The sequence below is a fragment of the Phodopus roborovskii genome, unplaced genomic scaffold, assembly GCF_943737965.1.
Source record: "Phodopus roborovskii unplaced genomic scaffold, PHOROB, whole genome shotgun sequence".
NCBI lineage: Eukaryota > Metazoa > Chordata > Mammalia > Rodentia > Cricetidae > Phodopus > Phodopus roborovskii.
The window spans coordinates 44,789,124-44,807,581 of record NW_026126511.1 but is presented as its reverse complement, the minus strand read 5'-3'; the positions used below and the strand labels follow the sequence as shown (position 1 = coordinate 44,807,581).

The window sequence follows — 18,458 nt, the reverse complement described above, 5'->3', positions numbered from 1 at the left end:
CATGGCTTAAGAGGTCATAGAAACCATTATGCTATGACCATTTTTGTAAATCAATACAGCTTCTACTTTTATTTTAAACATTTATCCTTATACACATAAACAACTGTAGCCCTCACCCCCTTATCAATGAAGCTCTTTAAAAATTTATTTTATTTTTTGCAGCAGGCATAGGCTGTTACACAGATCCAAATATGATCAAAATGCAGAAAATACGTAGCTATGGGGTCCCTATCCCCAGTTAGCACATCCACAACAGAACCCCTACACCTCAGGCTCTGGAAACATTATGGAAAAAAGAGCAGGGAAAACTGTAAAAGCCAAAGGACTAAGATGCCTGCTTCAAGATAGTGTTTTCTAGATATGGCCCCATGAAATCTCAATAATGCCATTGCCTAAACAAACCTGCATAGTGACCACACCATTCAATACGTAGAGGGAATAGGAGAATCCATAAGGTCCCATTGCTAGATGAAAATTTTCAGGAACCAGTGGCTATGGATGGAGGGAAAACCAGTTTTTCCACCTATAAGCATCCTTTATACAACCCCAAGTGGTCAGCTCTAAACATATGTATGTATGTGCAACACTAAATGGAGTCAGTGGTGTGTGTGTGTGTGTGTTTGTGTGTGTGTTTGTGCGTGTGTGTGTTAGCAATAATAACTGTAGAATAAAGAGGTTGTAAGTCTGAGAGCAAGTTGAAGGAAAAAGGAGTTAAAGGAAGGGGGTGGAACTGATGTAAATACTGTGCACTCATGCATGAAACTCTCCAATTACAATTTAAAATATACTTATTTGTGACTTTGAGATATTTGTGACTTTGAGAAGTGCCATCGTTTCTAGGAAGAATATGATAGCTTGGTCCTTTGGCCAAGGCCAAACAGCATTATCACTGGGATGATGTAGACATGGAAAGGAATTTGTTTCTGTGATATTAATCTTCATTGCCAAACTGATGTGTGCTAGGTTCACTACAGAAACACACTTCTGGGTAAATCTGTGAGGGTGTTTCCAGAAATGCTTAACTAAGGAAGGAAAGCCCAACTTGGGTGATACTACACAAAAATGAAAAACTGAATCAAGCACAAGCATTCATCTTCTGCTTCTCAACTGGGGATACAGCATAAGCAACTGCTTCAAACTCCTGCAGCCTCAACTTCCCCTGGAACTAAGACACAAAACCAACCCTACTTTACTTAAGCATCTTTCTTTAGGATTTTGTCAGGGTAGAAAGAAAAGTAATGAATGCAGGTCTCACCTGGACCCCACATCTCGATGCACTGCTTCTGTAGGGTGGGACATTTGCCCTTCAAGCAATATCCACGCCCACTTTGGCAAGGGAAACCATTGACTCTAAATCTGTCAACTGGGCAGTGGCTGGATTTACCATCACACATTTCAGGCAGATCACACTCATCTTTTGCTGTTCTGCACACAACCCCAGCCTTTTGAAGCTGCAAAAAAAAAGAAAAGAAAAGAAAATATGAATCACCCTGCCCCTTGCCCTGACACCTCATTGTAATGCAAACAACCCATTTGGTCTTCTGGGCCATGGCATAATCCTAGTGTGATTTATTTTTGCACTGCATCCATGCCATATCACTAGTGTTGGTGTTGGCCAATACTTTGAGTCTTTAAGCAATTAATATTTTGCAACACAAACACTAAAGAAAATAGTAAAATAAAAGGCACCCCAGGCTAAGATGGGCATTGGTGGTGTAGGCCTTTAGTCCCAGCACTCAGGAGGCAAGGCAAAGGCAGGTAGATCTCTATGAGTTTGAGGCCAGCCTGGTCTACAGAGGTAGTTCCAGGACAGGCTCCAAAGCAATACAGAGAAATCCTGTCTCAGAGAAAAGAAAAAAAAAAAAAAAAAAAAAAAAAAAAAAAAAAGACACACCAGCCAATATCTTGGATGGAGAGTAGAGAGCTGTATCTTTCCTTTTATTGAATGCTTCTTTGTCATGATTTATAACATTTAAATCTGCAGCTTCAGGATTTGCTAGCTAAGTGAACCTTCTGCTGGAAAAGTAGACGGCTTTGCAAGTGCCAGATATGCATATTTCAAGACTTTCCCAGGCATCGAGTTTCCTTGGTTCTTTTCATTGCAGATTCTGGTATTTCTGGTCGACTCTTGCTTTGGGATGTTGCATTGTGATGAAAGAAATAACCAAATATGCCCTTGCTATATGAACTCTGTTGAAATAGTACTGTAAATTTTGCCCTTACTTCCTTGGCGAAACCTTGATTAAAAACAACTCCTCTGCCACTTCAACAAATCAGAGGAGGCTCCTCCTTTGCTAGCTGCTTGAGTAGGCACAGACCATCACATGCATGAAACAACTTCCACTGTTTAATACTAGTTACAGAACCAGACCAAAACTGTAGCTGAATTTAACCAACCCCCTGAATGTAATTCCCACTGCTCCAACCAACCTGTTCTCACTAGCACATACCAAGTCCCTTCTTTGGTCCCTCTCTGATCAGTTAGATACTCTTTCTTTTGGGGTCTGACTCTAACTTTAAAAGCATTTCATTTGTGTTTCCTTGTCATCAGAAATAACACTTTCACGTGAAGTGTCTGTCCTCTGACCCCTCCAATATAGATTTCTGCTCTTTTTATCCACCATGTAGTGAGGAGTGAGCCCTTGTTGAATTTAGATTTAAATATTGTGGTTTGGAATTTGGGTCCTGATCTAAGATATGAGATGCCCCACTCAATTCAAAATACTTTTCTAACAATTCCATCAATATAGACAGGTTCGGTCAGTTCATACGATGCAGTCAAGGGAGGCCCTGCAGTGTGAGAAGAAGCACATGGGCAAACTCCCAATGGCCTTGGAGCTGCTCATGTTTGCCCATGTTGGTTTGCTTACTAAATAATGACTGTTTTGTTTGTTTTGTCTTTTTTTTTCCTCAGAAATTATATTGTATGAACTTAAGATAAACAATGTGGCATTTTGGTGTGTGTGTGTGTGTGTGTGTGTGTGTGTGTGTGTGTGAGAGAGAGAGAGAGAGAGAGAGAGAGAGAGACTGTGTATGTATTAATGTGTGTGCATTTGTGTGTGTATGTGTATGTGTGTGAGAGAGTGTATGTATTTGTGTGTGTGTGTGCATGCGTTGTGTGTGTGTGTGTGTGTGTGTGTGTGTGTGTGTGTGTGTAAAATCCATGTATTCCAGGCTAGCCCTGAACCCTTCGGGTAGTCAATGATAATTTTGAACGTCTGATCCTGCTGCCTCTACCTCCTGAATGCTGAGATTAAAGGCATGAGCCACCATACCTGGTTCATGCTGTGTTGGAGATTGAACCTGGCTTCATACATGCTAGGCAGGCACTCTGCCAGCTGAATTATATGCCCATCCCTACAGTCAGCCTTTTTAGAGTTGCGTTTATGAGGTCACACAGCCTCTGTCTCTCTGAGTCTTTCTCTCACTTGATATAATGCCCTCATGGATTACCCTGGATATGACAAGTAAGAGACATACTATTTTTGCACATTTTCTACTCTAAGACCTCTTTCACTCAAAAGAAAAATTAGATAATATCATCTGTGCATTGTTTGGAGACTGTTGAATTTGAAAAGTACCCAAAGAGTAATTGAGTCATTATTTACCAGGAACAAAAACACTGCTCTTCCTGTTTGACTTAATATAACCACTGAAGCATTAATACAGAAAAATGATCATAATTATAAAAAAATTGAACAAATTACTCTTACTTGGCATTTCTCACAGCATTCTCCCAGAGCACACTGGAAACCTGCTTTGATTTTACAGGTCTTGGCATCACAGCATTTGTTAGTACAGTCCTAGAAAATGTCAGCCACAGATGAAAGTGGTGTATCATTTTAGTACAATTCATAGTACAGTTTATTTCTTACATATACACATTTCTGGATGTCATTTAAAATTTCCCTTTAGTAAGATAAAGGTAAACAGAGACTTATGAGTCTGAGAAGTTGGTGGCTTGCATATATCTGATTTTTTATTTACATATGTTTTAATGGACATATACTTTCTACCCTCTTGAACAAATTTATTTCTCACAAATACTTCATATAACTAATCATAAGTTCCATTTTTCTTGATAAAATATGAAGGAAAACAAAAGGAAAGGATTTATTTTAGGAAAATTCAACATAATTAATCTTATTAATTAGTTATCCTTCTATCTCATCTTCAATTTAATTCCATCTGCAACGTAGCTACTGAACATTATTAAATTAGTCTTCAGAATGCATATTCTAGCCATGAATTTATTTCTAGCACATATGCCAGAATAACGACTAATGTGGCTCAACACACTTGTAAGGGATACCATATTGACATGTCAAATGGTTGGACCCCCATGAAAGCAATATGATTTTGATATTAGTTTTTTCTGAGAGAGTCAAATCTTTTCTCTACAGGTGCTGGAGAACCTAGAACCTCTGGCAATTTCCATTGTACCTGTCAAGATTTCTACTGAGAAGTGAGACTGCAAGCGTCACAATATTTCTAGAGTACAAACTTCATCAGAGGAAGATCATACTTTCAGATAGAGCGAACAAACCTTTAATCTTATTCTGACGTTATTGCAAAGCCAGTCTCCAGAGAGAATCATACATCACTCCTGTTAAGTGCTAACCAATTTGGGTAGGGCAGACCCGTATTTATAATTATGGTGCTTGTGAATAGGATAAGATCAGGATGGAGATCTGATTGCTATGCCAACCATTTTTGAATCTTGACAGATCTGGGATATGTGATGTTGCGATCCATTCTGAAAGTGGGTGTGAAAGTCTAAAAAACAAGACCTGGGTCTGAATCCTGACTCTTGCTCTGACAGGGTCTGTGAGTTTGGGGAAACAAATTATTTATAGTGCTATACCTAAGGGGTTGCTCACTGATCCACAGTTGTTTGAGCTGCCTGAAAATTTTCAACCAGAATGCTAGGGATGAAGACATTTGTGAGGGTTGTCACAAAGTCAGGATGGGGAAGATACAGATATATTAAGAGCTGCACACTCCTTGGCAGACTAGACTGAAAAGTACCTATCGATCCAAAGTCCCAAGAAACATTCAATGGTTTTATTGTGGGTCGCATTATCTTGTATACTTTATGTTCTTAACAATTGATAAATGAATTTGGTTGTTTTAGAAAGAGCTATAAGTACCTCAGGGGTGCCACAGTCACATTCCTCATTCACTTCTACTAACTGGTTCCCACAAACTGGGGTGGATATGATATCTGAAGGCAAAGGAATATTATAGAGGCAATGGGATAATTTGCCTTCAAGAAACTTTCCATAGTTGATGCGGCTGCAGGAGCTGAAGGCTGTGGGCATATGGAACCTATGTAGATAAAGAAAGAGAAAAAGGCAGTCCATCATGCTTTAAATGTGTGAAGAAATGGCTGATATCAACTACAATGCCATTTACAAATTACCGCAGAGATTTATGCATTGCACTGGCTAAGTACTAAATTATAGTTATGAGAACATTTTCATTTCTAAATTCACCCACTTGTGTGGACGTAAACATCTCAGCTTAGTGGGTAAACATGACCTTCCTCAAAGTGTAGCATGCTGACTACTTTTAATGAAAACAAAAACGCTTCTTGGGCAGTCATATCTCATTTCTGGATCATATTTTATGCATAGACCTTATTCACTTAGATAAGTATGAAGTGACATTCTTTTTATCTTATAAATGAAGGAGAAAATAAATATGAATGTATGTATATTCACAGAGGGAGAGAGAGAGACGAGAGACAGACAGACAGATTGCCTAGAAATTTTTGTCCAGCAAGTCAGGAATGTAAATGCCTTTTCCAGCCTTTTACTGTGAGAAGTTCACTTTTCCTTTTATTGAAAATAGGTATTTTCTCACATAACATATCCTGGTTATGATTTCCCTTTCTCTACTTCTCCCAGGTCCTCCCCACCTCACCTCACATATGGATTCACTCCCTTTCTGTTTCTCATCTTATAAATGAAGGTGAAACTTGAACATCTGGGAGAAATTACGCTATCTTTGTAACTGGAGGAAAACCAGGTCCTTTTGCGGGGAAGAATGGAAAAAAAAAAAAAATAACCTAACAAGTAGTGTTATCAGGAAGGTAAGAACAAATAATACTAAATTATAATCAAATAAAACATGATAAAGCATAAGCTATCATATCAAAGTTGGACAAGACAAACCAACATAAGGAAAAGAGCTCAAGAGAAGGCACAAGAATCAGAGACCGACTTGTTTTCCCACTCAGGAATCCCATAAAAACACTCAACTGGAAGGCACAATATATACATAGAGGACCTGGTGCAGAACATTGCAGGCCCTGTGAAAGCTGCTTCAGTCTCTATGAGTTCATAGGGCTTTGCTCATGTTGATTGACAGTGTCTTGTTTTGTTGGTATCCTACATCCCCTCTTGCTCTGACACTTTCTGCTCATCTTCTGCAGGGTTCCCTGGGTTCTGAGAGGAGGAATTGAAGGGAGGAGACACCCCATTTGAGGCTGAATGTTTCAAGGTTTCTCAGTCTCTGTGTAATGTTTGCCTCCATTCCCATCTGTTACAGGAAACTGTTCTCATGATGGCAGATAATATTTTTCTTCCTGAGTCTGGGTTACCTCACTCAGGATGACTTTTTTCTAGTTCTATCCATTTGTCTGCAAATTTCATCAATGTCATTTTTTTGAAAACAGCTGATAAATACTTTTACTCATCACCATGTTTTATTCATTTATTCTTCTGTTGAGGGACAGCATCAGATTTTTCTTCAAAAACTCATTTCCCCATTATCACCCACCCTGACTTTATGGAAAATTTGACAAATATTTTTACAAATGTTGAACAAAAATTTTATAAAATTAATTTGTCATGCCATGTACCATGTAGATAACATGAGCATAAACTAATGAGCTGCCTCAACCCCAAAGAGAGAATGTGTTTCTAGTATGACAAGTTTTTAAAAAGTATGTATAGGAGCTGGAGAGATGGCTCAGCAGTTAAGCCCTGGCTGATCCTCCAAAGGACACTGGTTTGATTATAAACACCTATGTGGCAGCTCACAACTGTCTGTAATTCCAGTCTTAGGGGATATTATGCTCTCTTGTGGACTCTAAGAGTACCATACGCAAGTGGTGCACAGACATACATGCAGGCAAAACAACCATGCACATGCAAATAAATAAATATAAAAATACACAGAGGTGCATGTAAGCTGGTATGGCACAGGTTCAAATATCAAATTAGTTATTAATTAAATGGAATTAAGTGAATTTTAATACAGTAATATTTGATTCAATATGACGTATTTATTTATTTATTTATCTGCTGTTGCCAGACAGAATTCATGTAGAAGTGTCACCAATGCCGAGTGCACTGTGTCTGAGTCCAGAGATGAGAGGCTCCATGAGCTGTTTGTTAGTTCAGAACCACAGCTGGTACCTTAAGGGGGTCACATTGTTCAAAATGGCTTCTGCAAACTTGGGTTATCTCTTGCTTTCTGATTATTCTCCCATACAAAACTCTGTGCCAGTAAAATTTTCCTTTGTTTATTATTGGGTGCTATATATAAAAATGTAAGCTTCCTAATTTTATTAAAAGTCTAAAACATAAAGTCTTTTTTTAGTATATGTCACTATGAATTTATTTTAAATGATTAAAATAATTTAGCATCCTGCTTAGCCACTGGGCAAAATCGAGTTAAAATATTGCTTTAGAACCTTCAAAGGAGGTAGGGCCCTGTTAGTGCATCACTGAGCATCATTTGTGCCTGTGATGATGCATCAACGTTTAAAGCAGAGGCTTTACCATCAGTATCTGAAAAGTCAGCTGTCCAGAGTTGATAGTGCTCTTATTAGACATATTAGACATTTCCATCAGTCATTTTTCATTGTGAAGCAAAATACATCTAAAAATTTAAGAACAAGTTGTTGACTATGACCTTGAGGCTAGCACCAACCAGGGGCACACAGCATGTCTCCAACACCCTCACCTTAGTGACTGCTCCATTACACAGACTTCAGATGGGCACTTGCAACTCACGTAGTCATGAATCATGCCGAGGTTGTGGCCCATTTCATGAGCCATTGTCCCTGCAACTCGAAGATGGTAGCTACTGTGGTCCTAGGGTAATAATGGAGAAAATTACATGCACTTCTCATGATGATATACTCTTGAAGATTCTCTCTTTCTCTCTCTTTATCTCTTTCTCTCTCTCTCTCTCTCTCACACACACACACACACACACACACAGACAAATATCAAAAAAACACAAGTAAGTACCATTCAAACAGTAATCCCCAAATTTTGATGTAATCATTTCAACATTAGACAAAGTGGACAGTGCGTAGTGATGAACATTTGTGAAGATTGTTAGATGATAAAAGGTCAGATGTTCTGGGGGAAAAATGACTATACTTATATGAGCACTTAACAACAGATCTTCAGAACCTATGAAGCAAAAATGTGCAGCTGAAAGATTAAAAAAATAAGCTAGCAACTTTGTGTACATGTTTCAACACCTACTTTTCATTAAAACTGAAAAGACCCAAACAACACTAAAATTACATGGATGTTATTGATAATTATAGAACAATAACAGAAGACATTTTTGTGTGAGTTTATAGGAATCATTAAGTAAAGACAAATATCAAAAATCAAAATTCTACAGAGTGCACTCCAGTGCATAAAATTTTTATATAACACTTATAAATAATATATATATATACATATATATATAAAGTCTAAAAAGAAAATTTATGAAGTATTTAAAGTGAAAAACTCTACTCATTGTATTCATCCAACTAAATCAATATATAGTGAGGCAGTTATTTCATTAAAGAAGAATAAATTAAATGCAATATAAATAAAAAAGAATTATTAAGACAAAACCAGAAATCAGTGAAGTTTAGAGGGATAACTATTGAAATCATCAATGATCTTTAGAAAGATAAAAGAAATTGATAAATATCTACTGAAACAAGCCACAACAAAAAAGAAAAGGCACGTATGATCAGTATAATAAATAAGAAGTTAGTTCCATATAGAAAAGACTGTGAGGCTAGAGAGATGGTGCAGTGGTTAACAGCACTGGCTGCTCTTCCAGAGGTCCTGAGTTCAATTCCCAGCAACCACATGATGGCTCAAAACCATCCATAATGAGATCTGGTACCCTCTTCTGGCTTGCAAGCATACATGAAGACAGAACACTATACATAATAATAATAATAGAAATATTGTAAGTCAGTGTTTGACCACTTAAATAAATGGACAATTTTTCCCCCTGAAAGTTGAAACTACCAAGGTTGCTCAAATAACGCTAATATGAACAGTCCAAAAGTTGACTGAATCAATAAAATTTGACTTCAAAATTCTTTCCAAAAGAAAACTACACTCCCATAAAGTTTTATTGGTGAATTGTATTAAACATTTTAGAAGAAACAATAGCAAGTTTACTCCAATAGTGCAGAGAATTAGAGTTGGAATTATATTCCAATTCCTTGAATATATTTATTCTAACAACAAACCTCGGCAAATCACATCATATGAAAATAAAACTGTAGGCTGATACCACCCTTGAGGCTAGAGGCAGAGATCCTGAAGATATATTAGTATTGTGAATTAAGACAACATTTTATGAATACTTCAGATTCATCCAGAATGCAAGGTTAAGTCAACATTTGCCATTCAGTCACTGTATTTACCCAGAAACAGAGAGTAGGACAGCCCTAACTATCTTCTCCATAGACAGAGTAGGAAAATGGGAGAGATGCATAGAAGCAACATTTGATTTTTCAAACATACCTGAATGATGCCAACAGAATGATAAGGAGAACACATTGAAGACATGAAAGCTAGGCCCACCGTTGATCCAGAAAAGCCTGTTGAACTATAAGGAAAAAAAAAGAATGAATGTAAAAAGGGAATATATAACTTTAAACAAGTACTAGAGAAATTCAAATTGCCAGCTGTCACCTAAGTATTTTTCTGGGGTTTTGAAATCATAAAAAGGACTTTTTCTAATACAGACTTACACAGAGCATGAAATTCAAGCATTTGAATATATGAACATCAAATGTTTACCACATGCTCATGGCTATTATAACTTTTATAATTTTCCTTGTCAATTTATAATTTATTCCTTGTCAAAGAAAGAAACTGGTTTTTGCTTGGTTGGCTTTTGTTTTTCTGGGGTGGTTGTTATTGTTTGCCTTTGTTCTTAACAAATGATTGTATCTAATTTTTTGTTTATAAGCTAAATGTCATGTTTTGTTTTAATTTGTATCTTCCTCATACTTTAACTTCTTGTCTTATGTTCTTTTTGAATTGTTTTTGCTATAGTAAGATTTTAGAAGTATTTGTGTTATTGAGTTATTTCTGAACACAAGCAGGTTTAGACCAGTTGCATTTATTTGCTAATGGTTGTTAGTGAATTTAATTTCGCTTTTGAAGTCTCTTTATTTATTAGTAATGGTGACAGTGCCTTCCTTTGCCTATGTTCTTTTGATATCTACACAAGGCTTGGACTCTTGTTTATGTAGTGGAATTTTAAGCACCTGCCAAACCTTTAGTTTCCTAATTGATTCAACTTGTGTTTTTCCACTAAACATCGAAGGAGTAAATATTGATTTTGACATAAAAGATAAGAAAATTAATAGATTTCCCTGTCACTGTCTAATCCCTGTGCATTTTATCTTTTGATCTAATCTGATTTTGTGTACACATTATTTGGAAATTATACTTCTACGTTTTGGCATAAAAATTTATCATCACATCGGTAACCAATTTAACTTTACATTATGGAAGCTTTGATACTCAATATTGACAACATTAACAAAAATAACACCTTCCCCCACTCTGTAATTATCTATTCTCCACGAATAGAGTATATTTGGACTTTAATACTCTTTTATCTGGTTATTCCTGCATAGTTATCTTGTTAATTTGTCTAGTGAATGGTAAGATTTACAATTTATAAATGGAACAGTAAATCTTTCATCCAGGAAATTAGTGACTTCCTGTTTACTATGGTCTCTTCAAGAAATATCTTCTCAGCATACCATTAACCTTTACCTACCCATTCAAATCTTGTCTATGATTTTCATTTCTTTATGCCATTGCTCTGTAGTACATAAATATACAGCAATTTGACAGACTTGGGAGCCAGTCTAGGAAGACTTCAAATCATTTAGGTTTTCCAGCAACTTGAGGCCATAACTCGGGAACTCGTAGCTATGTTCCTCCTTAAAGAACAGACTGTAGCTGGGTGTTGGTGGCACGCACCTTTAATTCCAGCACTTGGGAGGCAGAGGCAGGCGGATCTTTGTGAGTTCAAGGGCAGCCTGGTCTACAGAGATAGTTTCAGGACTGGCTCCAAAGCAATACAGAGAAATCCTGTCTCAAAAAAAAAAAAAAAAAAAAAAAAAAAAGAACAGACTCCACCCAAACTGCATCTCAGTCTAGAAGTCACTCTTCCAAGCTGAGGAGTTGTGTCTGCTATTCTCCAGCCATGGCCTTGAGTGAGTCATTCCTGTAGGTCTCATAACCCGATGACCACCTTTATCTTGGAAATTGGTGGGCCCTATGGTGTGGGATTTTGGTTAAGATCATATAATCATTGTGGTACTGTGTGAATTTTAATGGTTGGTCACAATAAGTCAAGTTTCTCCTGGGATTCATAGAATGCTGATGTGAGAGAAGTCAAAAAGTTTTTTAAATCCTACTACATGTAAGAATATAGTTTGGCCTGTTCTAGCCGTACTATCCCAGATGGTGTGTGTGTGTGTGTGTGTGTGTGTGTGTGTGTGTGTGTGTGTGTAATATATATATGGGTATTAAACTTATAGTAAACTCAAAAGCTTTTAATTTATGTTATGACCAGTAAAATATAAATTATATATAAATTATAAATTATGCATATATGTGCATATATATATGGAATTAAGCTTATGATTAACTCATAAGTTTTGAATTGATTTGTCATGATCAGTACAAAATATAAATGAATTCTACAGGACATAAGCTACTCATTCCCATGTCATGCACTGTTCCCTGAGGCAGCAGACTCTTTAGCCATTTCAAGTTCATGCTGGCAGCTTCCTCCTGTCTGACATCATTAAAACTATGAACTTGTGCAGAGGCACATTCTTGATCTCATCCATCAAAGTCCCATGCAATTTTCATCTATTGTATTTATTTTAGTTCTTGTTTTTTAATGGCCCTTTAGCAGAACAGTCTAAGTATGGGGTTTTAATACAACACTCAGTCTTACCTTCTAACACAGTCTGAATCCCTCTTTTCATGCCTTAGCCTCATTAAAAAAAAATAAACAATACTTAGACCCAAAGCAAAACATATTCAGCAAGTACCCATCTGAGTACTTTCTAAAGCCTTTCATTTCCCTGTGTAGAGCTCCTTATGTCTTACACATGCCCCAAGATATCACTTCATTGCTGAGGCTCTGAAAATAGAGTCTGTGCTTCATGCCATAGAGAGTCAGAGAGGAAACAATACATACGAGATCAACTGGGCAATATCATGATGCTTCCTTTTTAACAGGTCACTCCCTCTCCACTTAGAGAAGTTATTTAGGGTGGTGTTGGCGTCTGGGGTTATCTTTATTTTATCTTCATCGGTCCAGATTTCTATTCCAACTAAGGCCACATGGGCATCAAGCTTTTTGTAAAGCTGTTCAGAGAGAATATAAAGCAATAGGTTATAATAGCTAAATTATATTTTAATATTTCCACTGAACTTTATTGTTCAAAAGCAATCATGTGTGTCATTTCCTTTAACACCATGAGTATGGCTGTACTTTTCCAGATAAAATGCTCATCTGAAAATTACAATTAAGTAACGTCTTGAGGGTTGTTTTCAAGATTGAGATAATGTGGGAAAGAAAGATACTACACTTCCAGAGATTATGGTTCCATCTTGTTTCTTGTTTTGTTTAACTCTCTGGAATAATTTTCTATTGTGATTTGGTTATCAGCATTTTCTTAAGTGCATTCTGGGAAACAAAATCCTACCAAAGAAAGCTTTGTTGTCTTTTGATCCTAAGAACAGGATGGTCTTAATATGCCAGTGGCCATGTCGGAGGAGCTTCAGCCAGCAATGGGCATGTGGAATACAGCCCAGTGGATGGCAAAGCTACTCTGTGTGCATCCTGGACTGAGAAATCCCCATGAGCATTGTTTCCAGAATGCCCTAGGCTTTTGCTGTACTCCCTTCTGCCTTCTGCTGTGGTACTGTTGTATCTGCATGCTGTCGATACTATGTGAAATGATCGAACTGTATGAAGTATAGTGAGATTGTTTCTTGGGAAACTTCCACTCTTCATTAGGCAGTTTACTTGTAGCTCATAATGAAGATGAAGCTTATAAGAGCAATAATGATTAGTTATATCTGTCATTTAACTGGACTTTCTGAGCTAGCCCAAAAGATACAAGTACTTAAGACAGTAAGGATGACTATAGAAATGGTTTAGGTTATTCTGCCAATTGCTCCAATAAAGATACAAAAAAAGCAAAAATAGACTAAAAGTCACCTTCCCCTTTGTTACGTGTGAGATTTTCAGAGGATGGAAAATAAGAACAAGGAAGTCTCATGCACTATAGACCCATGAATGCTGCCTATGAAAAAACAGGCTGATGACTAAAGAATGCAGTTATATCTATATAAACCCAAGGTTAGGCCTGAGTTCTTTGGTCATTAATTACAGAATTAATCACAGGCCCCAGTATGCACCTTGAAAACATAAAGTTGTGAACAGAAATTAAATGACCCTATTGTGTGTAAATAAAAGCAAATGACCAACTGACCACTCATTTACAGTTTCTCTAGAGTAGAATTAAGGATAGAAATCTGCTACTATAAAACTGCAAACAGCTGCCTGCTAGTACAAAAGGCTGAAATATACTTGGCTTGCTTAAAACTTTGTTAATCAGTAATAAAGGAATCATTGCTTTGGGATGAAGATGCGATGGTGGGGAAATTAATACAAACATGTTTAACTATTTGTGGGCTTCTAAGGAAAACATGTAAGTTGTGATCATAATGTGATTTCTTATGTAAAGATTTTAATTTGCTTTTGGAAAATAAGTAATTTGTGGTTATGAGATAATTTTTTCTTGCATAGGAATCTTTGTCTTAGGTGGTATAAAATGGATAAGGGGAAAATAAGGACACAACAAGCTATGGGAAAAAATATAATGAAGACTTAAGCTTTGCTCCACAGAAAAGTGTCCTGTGTGTGGATGCAGCTGTGCCAACACTACACCTCCCCTTTGGCTTCTCTGGCCTGCTGGAAACTGGCCTGGCAGCAGCATCGAGATCTCCTGAAATAGCACAATTTGTTGTCATTCCTCGGAGCCCCTTTCAGCCTTATCTCAGGAGACCTGGCTTCCCTTTCTGAATTCATGTTTATTCATAGAAACAATCAGGGACATATCTTAACAAAGTGCTAAAGGTACATTTAATGAAATATATCATACCATGTTGACGTAATTGGCCATCTCAAACACTCTTTTTCTTATTTCAGCAAGATTTTTATTATACTTCTTAAACTAAAAGACAATGAAAAAACAGATAGGAGCCAATATAAATTAATATAACTGGAAGATCTTTTTAAAAGGCAATTTAAGTTATTTCACAGTGATTATAGTTATCAGTTACTAATATTTAAAAGATAAAAGCAAATCACCTTATTTTTAATGGAAATTAAAACATTTGGGAAATAACATTATGTTTTCTCCCTTGAAATAGCCAGAGAGCATTACAGCTCTTAGAAATTTAGCACACCTGTAATCTCAACAGTGGAAGGCTGAGGCAAGAGGACCATGAGTAAGGACTGCCTCGGCTACCTACCAAGACTCTGTCTCAGGCAAAACCATGACACAATAGAGGGAAGGATTTATTCTAAATGTATTTTAATACAAGCTTCATGATTTCCTAACTGCAGAATCAGTGTAAAGCACAGCTTATCATTTTCTAAATTTGTGCATAATAGATGTATCCAATATGATGACACTAGAGATTAGGGGTCTGGGCTAACTACTTAATTTTCCTGACAGTTCTGATATCCAAGCATTTTCTTTTTTACATTAAACACACAGAGCACTTGTTTAGAAACTCACAATGAGAAAATGTGTTCCCAGAAAATAAATTAAATGCCATCTATAACCAAAGGTTGCCTTTCTCCAAAAAGGCCATCCAATGGGCTTTTGTATTTATGACTGCTCCCTCCAGAATATAAATCTTACACTAATTTACCAATGAGAGCATCATGAGGGAGTGTAAATGGAAACTGAATTTGGATCTCTAAAGACACTAAGAAAAGAGGGTTATAGGACCAACAATCAGATTTATGTATATTTGTCACTTGCTTATATCTGAGAAGAAATACATGTCAATTTCATTATAAATATCAATTTCATAGACAGAATAATTTCTTTGTATGGTTCATATTCTTGATTTCTAAATGGATCTAGAAATGTCTATTTCACACCATAAATTATGCACAAGAGATGCATTTATCTGATTTAATTACCTCACCATTATCCAGGACCAAATAATATTCTATGTATTTCTTGGGTTCTTGAACTGTCCCATCATTCAACTTCTGCAATAAAAGGAAAACCATGACTAAGACAATATCTTTCTCTGTCGATCTTTTACTTAGCATGTCATCTTAGATTGTGTCTAACAGTCAAGGTAGACAACATCACTGTTTTAACTCTACCAAAACATTAAGGCATGTAAGCAGGCAAAGATCAGAAATGCCTGCCTTTTATGTTTCCATTATCAGAAACAAATTACTGAAGGTAGACTCCTACATATTATCTAGTGAGTTGTATATGTATCTCCCATTTTCCCATTTTCCATAGGAACAGAATATTGACTAGCAGTTTCTATGAAGTCATAGTGCTCGGGACTGGGATAGATAAGTCTACTTGGTCCATCAGCTTAGTAACTCACAAGATATAAATGCACGCATGCGTGCGCACGCACACATAATTAGTGATGTGGGGTGGATTCAATGAGTGATTAAAGTTGGGTGAGTAGATAATGGTTTCAAAACACAGGTGCCTTTTTAAAGACTTGGACTATATGGCAAACTCATCAAAAACAGGAACCCAAGAAATTAAAACAATTAGAATGTAATTCAGAAAAGGGGAAAAAATAAAACCCCAACCTCTATAGTTAATCGACAGTGATGTGTTTTAAAAACACAAAATAAAACAAAACAAAAAACAATGTTTCTTCGTCAGAATACATGGAATGGAAAATTCACGGGAGGGGGAATTTACAAACAGACATCTGTAACCCATAGCAGCAGTTTGAAATTTATGCTGAATGTGATGAATAGAAAGCCATCCAAGGGCTTTAACATGCTGCAGCTTATAATGAAACATCACTGAACCTAGGCCAGGGAGAGTAGATTCTGCTAAAGTGGTAACAAACATAGAATGGACAAATACAAGTTGTCATGGTGACCTTGGGACACTATCTGAGAGCCCAGTGAAGAGCTAAAATATGTGAAGAGATGAGAAGACATGAATACTATGTGAGAAAAGAGAAATCAGTAATAATCCCCAGATATGGATAAGGAACAGTGGTAGTGTTTTATTGTATGAGAAAAATGAGAATTATATTGTGTTTGGAACATAAAAATGAGTAGTACTTCTGTTTTACATATAATATCATATCAGATAGTTAAATGGCTAGAAAACCAAATATACATTTTTTTTTAAATAATAGTCAGTACCTAGATCATAAAAAAAACAAAAAAACAAAAACAGGCACTTACTTAGCCCAGGTTAGCTATGTATTTGTTACATATGAGCCTCCTGCCTCCACTTCCCAAATGCTAGGATTACAGGCGTCTCACTTATGAAGTGCCTGGCATGGGCCCTATGGCTCATGCTAGCAAGCATTCTAACTGAGCTTTATCTTAGCCATACAGAGTCTTGTTGAAGGAAAGACGGTATGGGACAAAAAGCAGGAGCAAAGGGCTTCTGATATCAAGTGATACCAAGCATAAGATGGGTGAAAGAAAGCCAACACAACAATAGGTTGGGAAAGCATGGCCATTTCTGCATGAGCCCCAAAGATTCGAGATGGAAGAGCAGAGGCTGGTGCCAACCAGAACCAGAACCATAGGAGAGAAACATGTAGCCAGGACTAGTTCTTCTGGGTTCCAAAATAAAGCTCATGAAATTTCAATCCATGGCGAAAAGAACAACCCCAATTTTACTTAGAAGCAATCTGCCTGGGCCTCACAGATTCTGGGAACACTTGGAAGAGATCATCAAGCAATGAAAGTAAAAAGACAAGAACATTTTAGTACACAGCACACAGCTGGAAACAGCTGGGTTTGTTTTTTCTTGTGTGGTCAGAACAGGCCTTCATAAAAGAAAGAGTATTCTACGGGGCTGAAGAGAAGATAAAAGAACTAACTGCTCGTCCAGAGGTCCCAAGTTCAATTCCCAAGAACCACATGTGCATCACAACCTTCTATCATAGAATCTGTCTCTTATACATTAAATCATTAAAAAAAGCCTGATTCCCTGAGTGGGGGGGGGTAGTTAGATAGGCAGACTATCAAAAATGTCATGCTCTGGGCTCATCAAGAAACTGTGACTCAATACATACATTGGGAATCACTTGAGGAAAGCACTTGACATCAAGTAGGGGTCTCCACAGACACATATAGGATAATGTATACTCATATGCATGCACATACATATTGAAAAGAAACGCAAAATATTAGGACTTAAGTTAGGACACAAAACTTAAGTACCAATAACAATCAAACTCTACATACAATCAGTCTGATGTCAGGTAGAACCACACTCTGATGCAGCCTTTGTTGCCATAACACATCATCCACACCACAGCTACGGTTAGCCTGGTCTTCGTTGGGGTCATCCTTGAAGACTGCATGGGCGTGCTCATCCAGGCTCACAGAGCTCAAAGGTTCAATAAAATACCTTTGATCTCCTTGACTGAAGTAACCCCTGAAGAACACAAGCATTCAGGCTTCTTAACAAAATGATATTCTGTTGGAGTTGCATATACAGAGTCCTTAAAGTCTTCATGACATCCTAGCCAATGCCAAAGAAGTTAAACCTTATGGTAACAAGGGTTTCTGATCTTATGGTTTCTGACACTGGAGATGTTTCTTGACTCAGTCCCCAGTTTTCATCCTGTTCCTACACTGCAGAGGCCTTGAAAGGAAAGGACACTTTGGAGTCTTGCAGGGGATTAAAATTCTAGGCCTGTCTCTGATTAAGAGTCCAGAGAAATATTATTTAATTAAGTTGCCTCATGTTTTAGTCTATAAAACAGAAAAATAGAATGGCTAGCTGTGAGGAGGATGGTAGGGGTGGAAAGAGAAAGTAGGTGAAGCATGTGGTCAGGGATGATTTGCAGCTTCTTCATAAACCATGCTACTGAATTCTGAGCTGACTCACTGAC

General features: G+C 37.1%; 1 protein-coding gene across 1 annotated transcript in view; it reads right to left on the bottom strand.

The window, feature by feature from the left end:
• Positions 1–18,458, bottom strand: part of Adam28 (ADAM metallopeptidase domain 28) — a 55,173-nt gene that overhangs the window by 22,976 nt on the left and 13,739 nt on the right. Inside the window, exons 6-14 of the mRNA XM_051195779.1 lie at positions 17,806–17,998; positions 15,529–15,600; positions 14,474–14,545; positions 12,499–12,668; positions 9,786–9,870; positions 7,975–8,105; positions 5,151–5,328; positions 3,714–3,803; positions 1,256–1,451 (exon numbers count right to left, since the gene is read on the bottom strand). Of these exons, the coding sequence (XP_051051736.1) occupies positions 1,256–1,451; positions 3,714–3,803; positions 5,151–5,328; positions 7,975–8,105; positions 9,786–9,870; positions 12,499–12,668; positions 14,474–14,545; positions 15,529–15,600; positions 17,806–17,998 (1,187 nt within the window). The remainder of the gene's footprint in view (positions 1–1,255; positions 1,452–3,713; positions 3,804–5,150; positions 5,329–7,974; positions 8,106–9,785; positions 9,871–12,498; positions 12,669–14,473; positions 14,546–15,528; positions 15,601–17,805; positions 17,999–18,458) is intronic.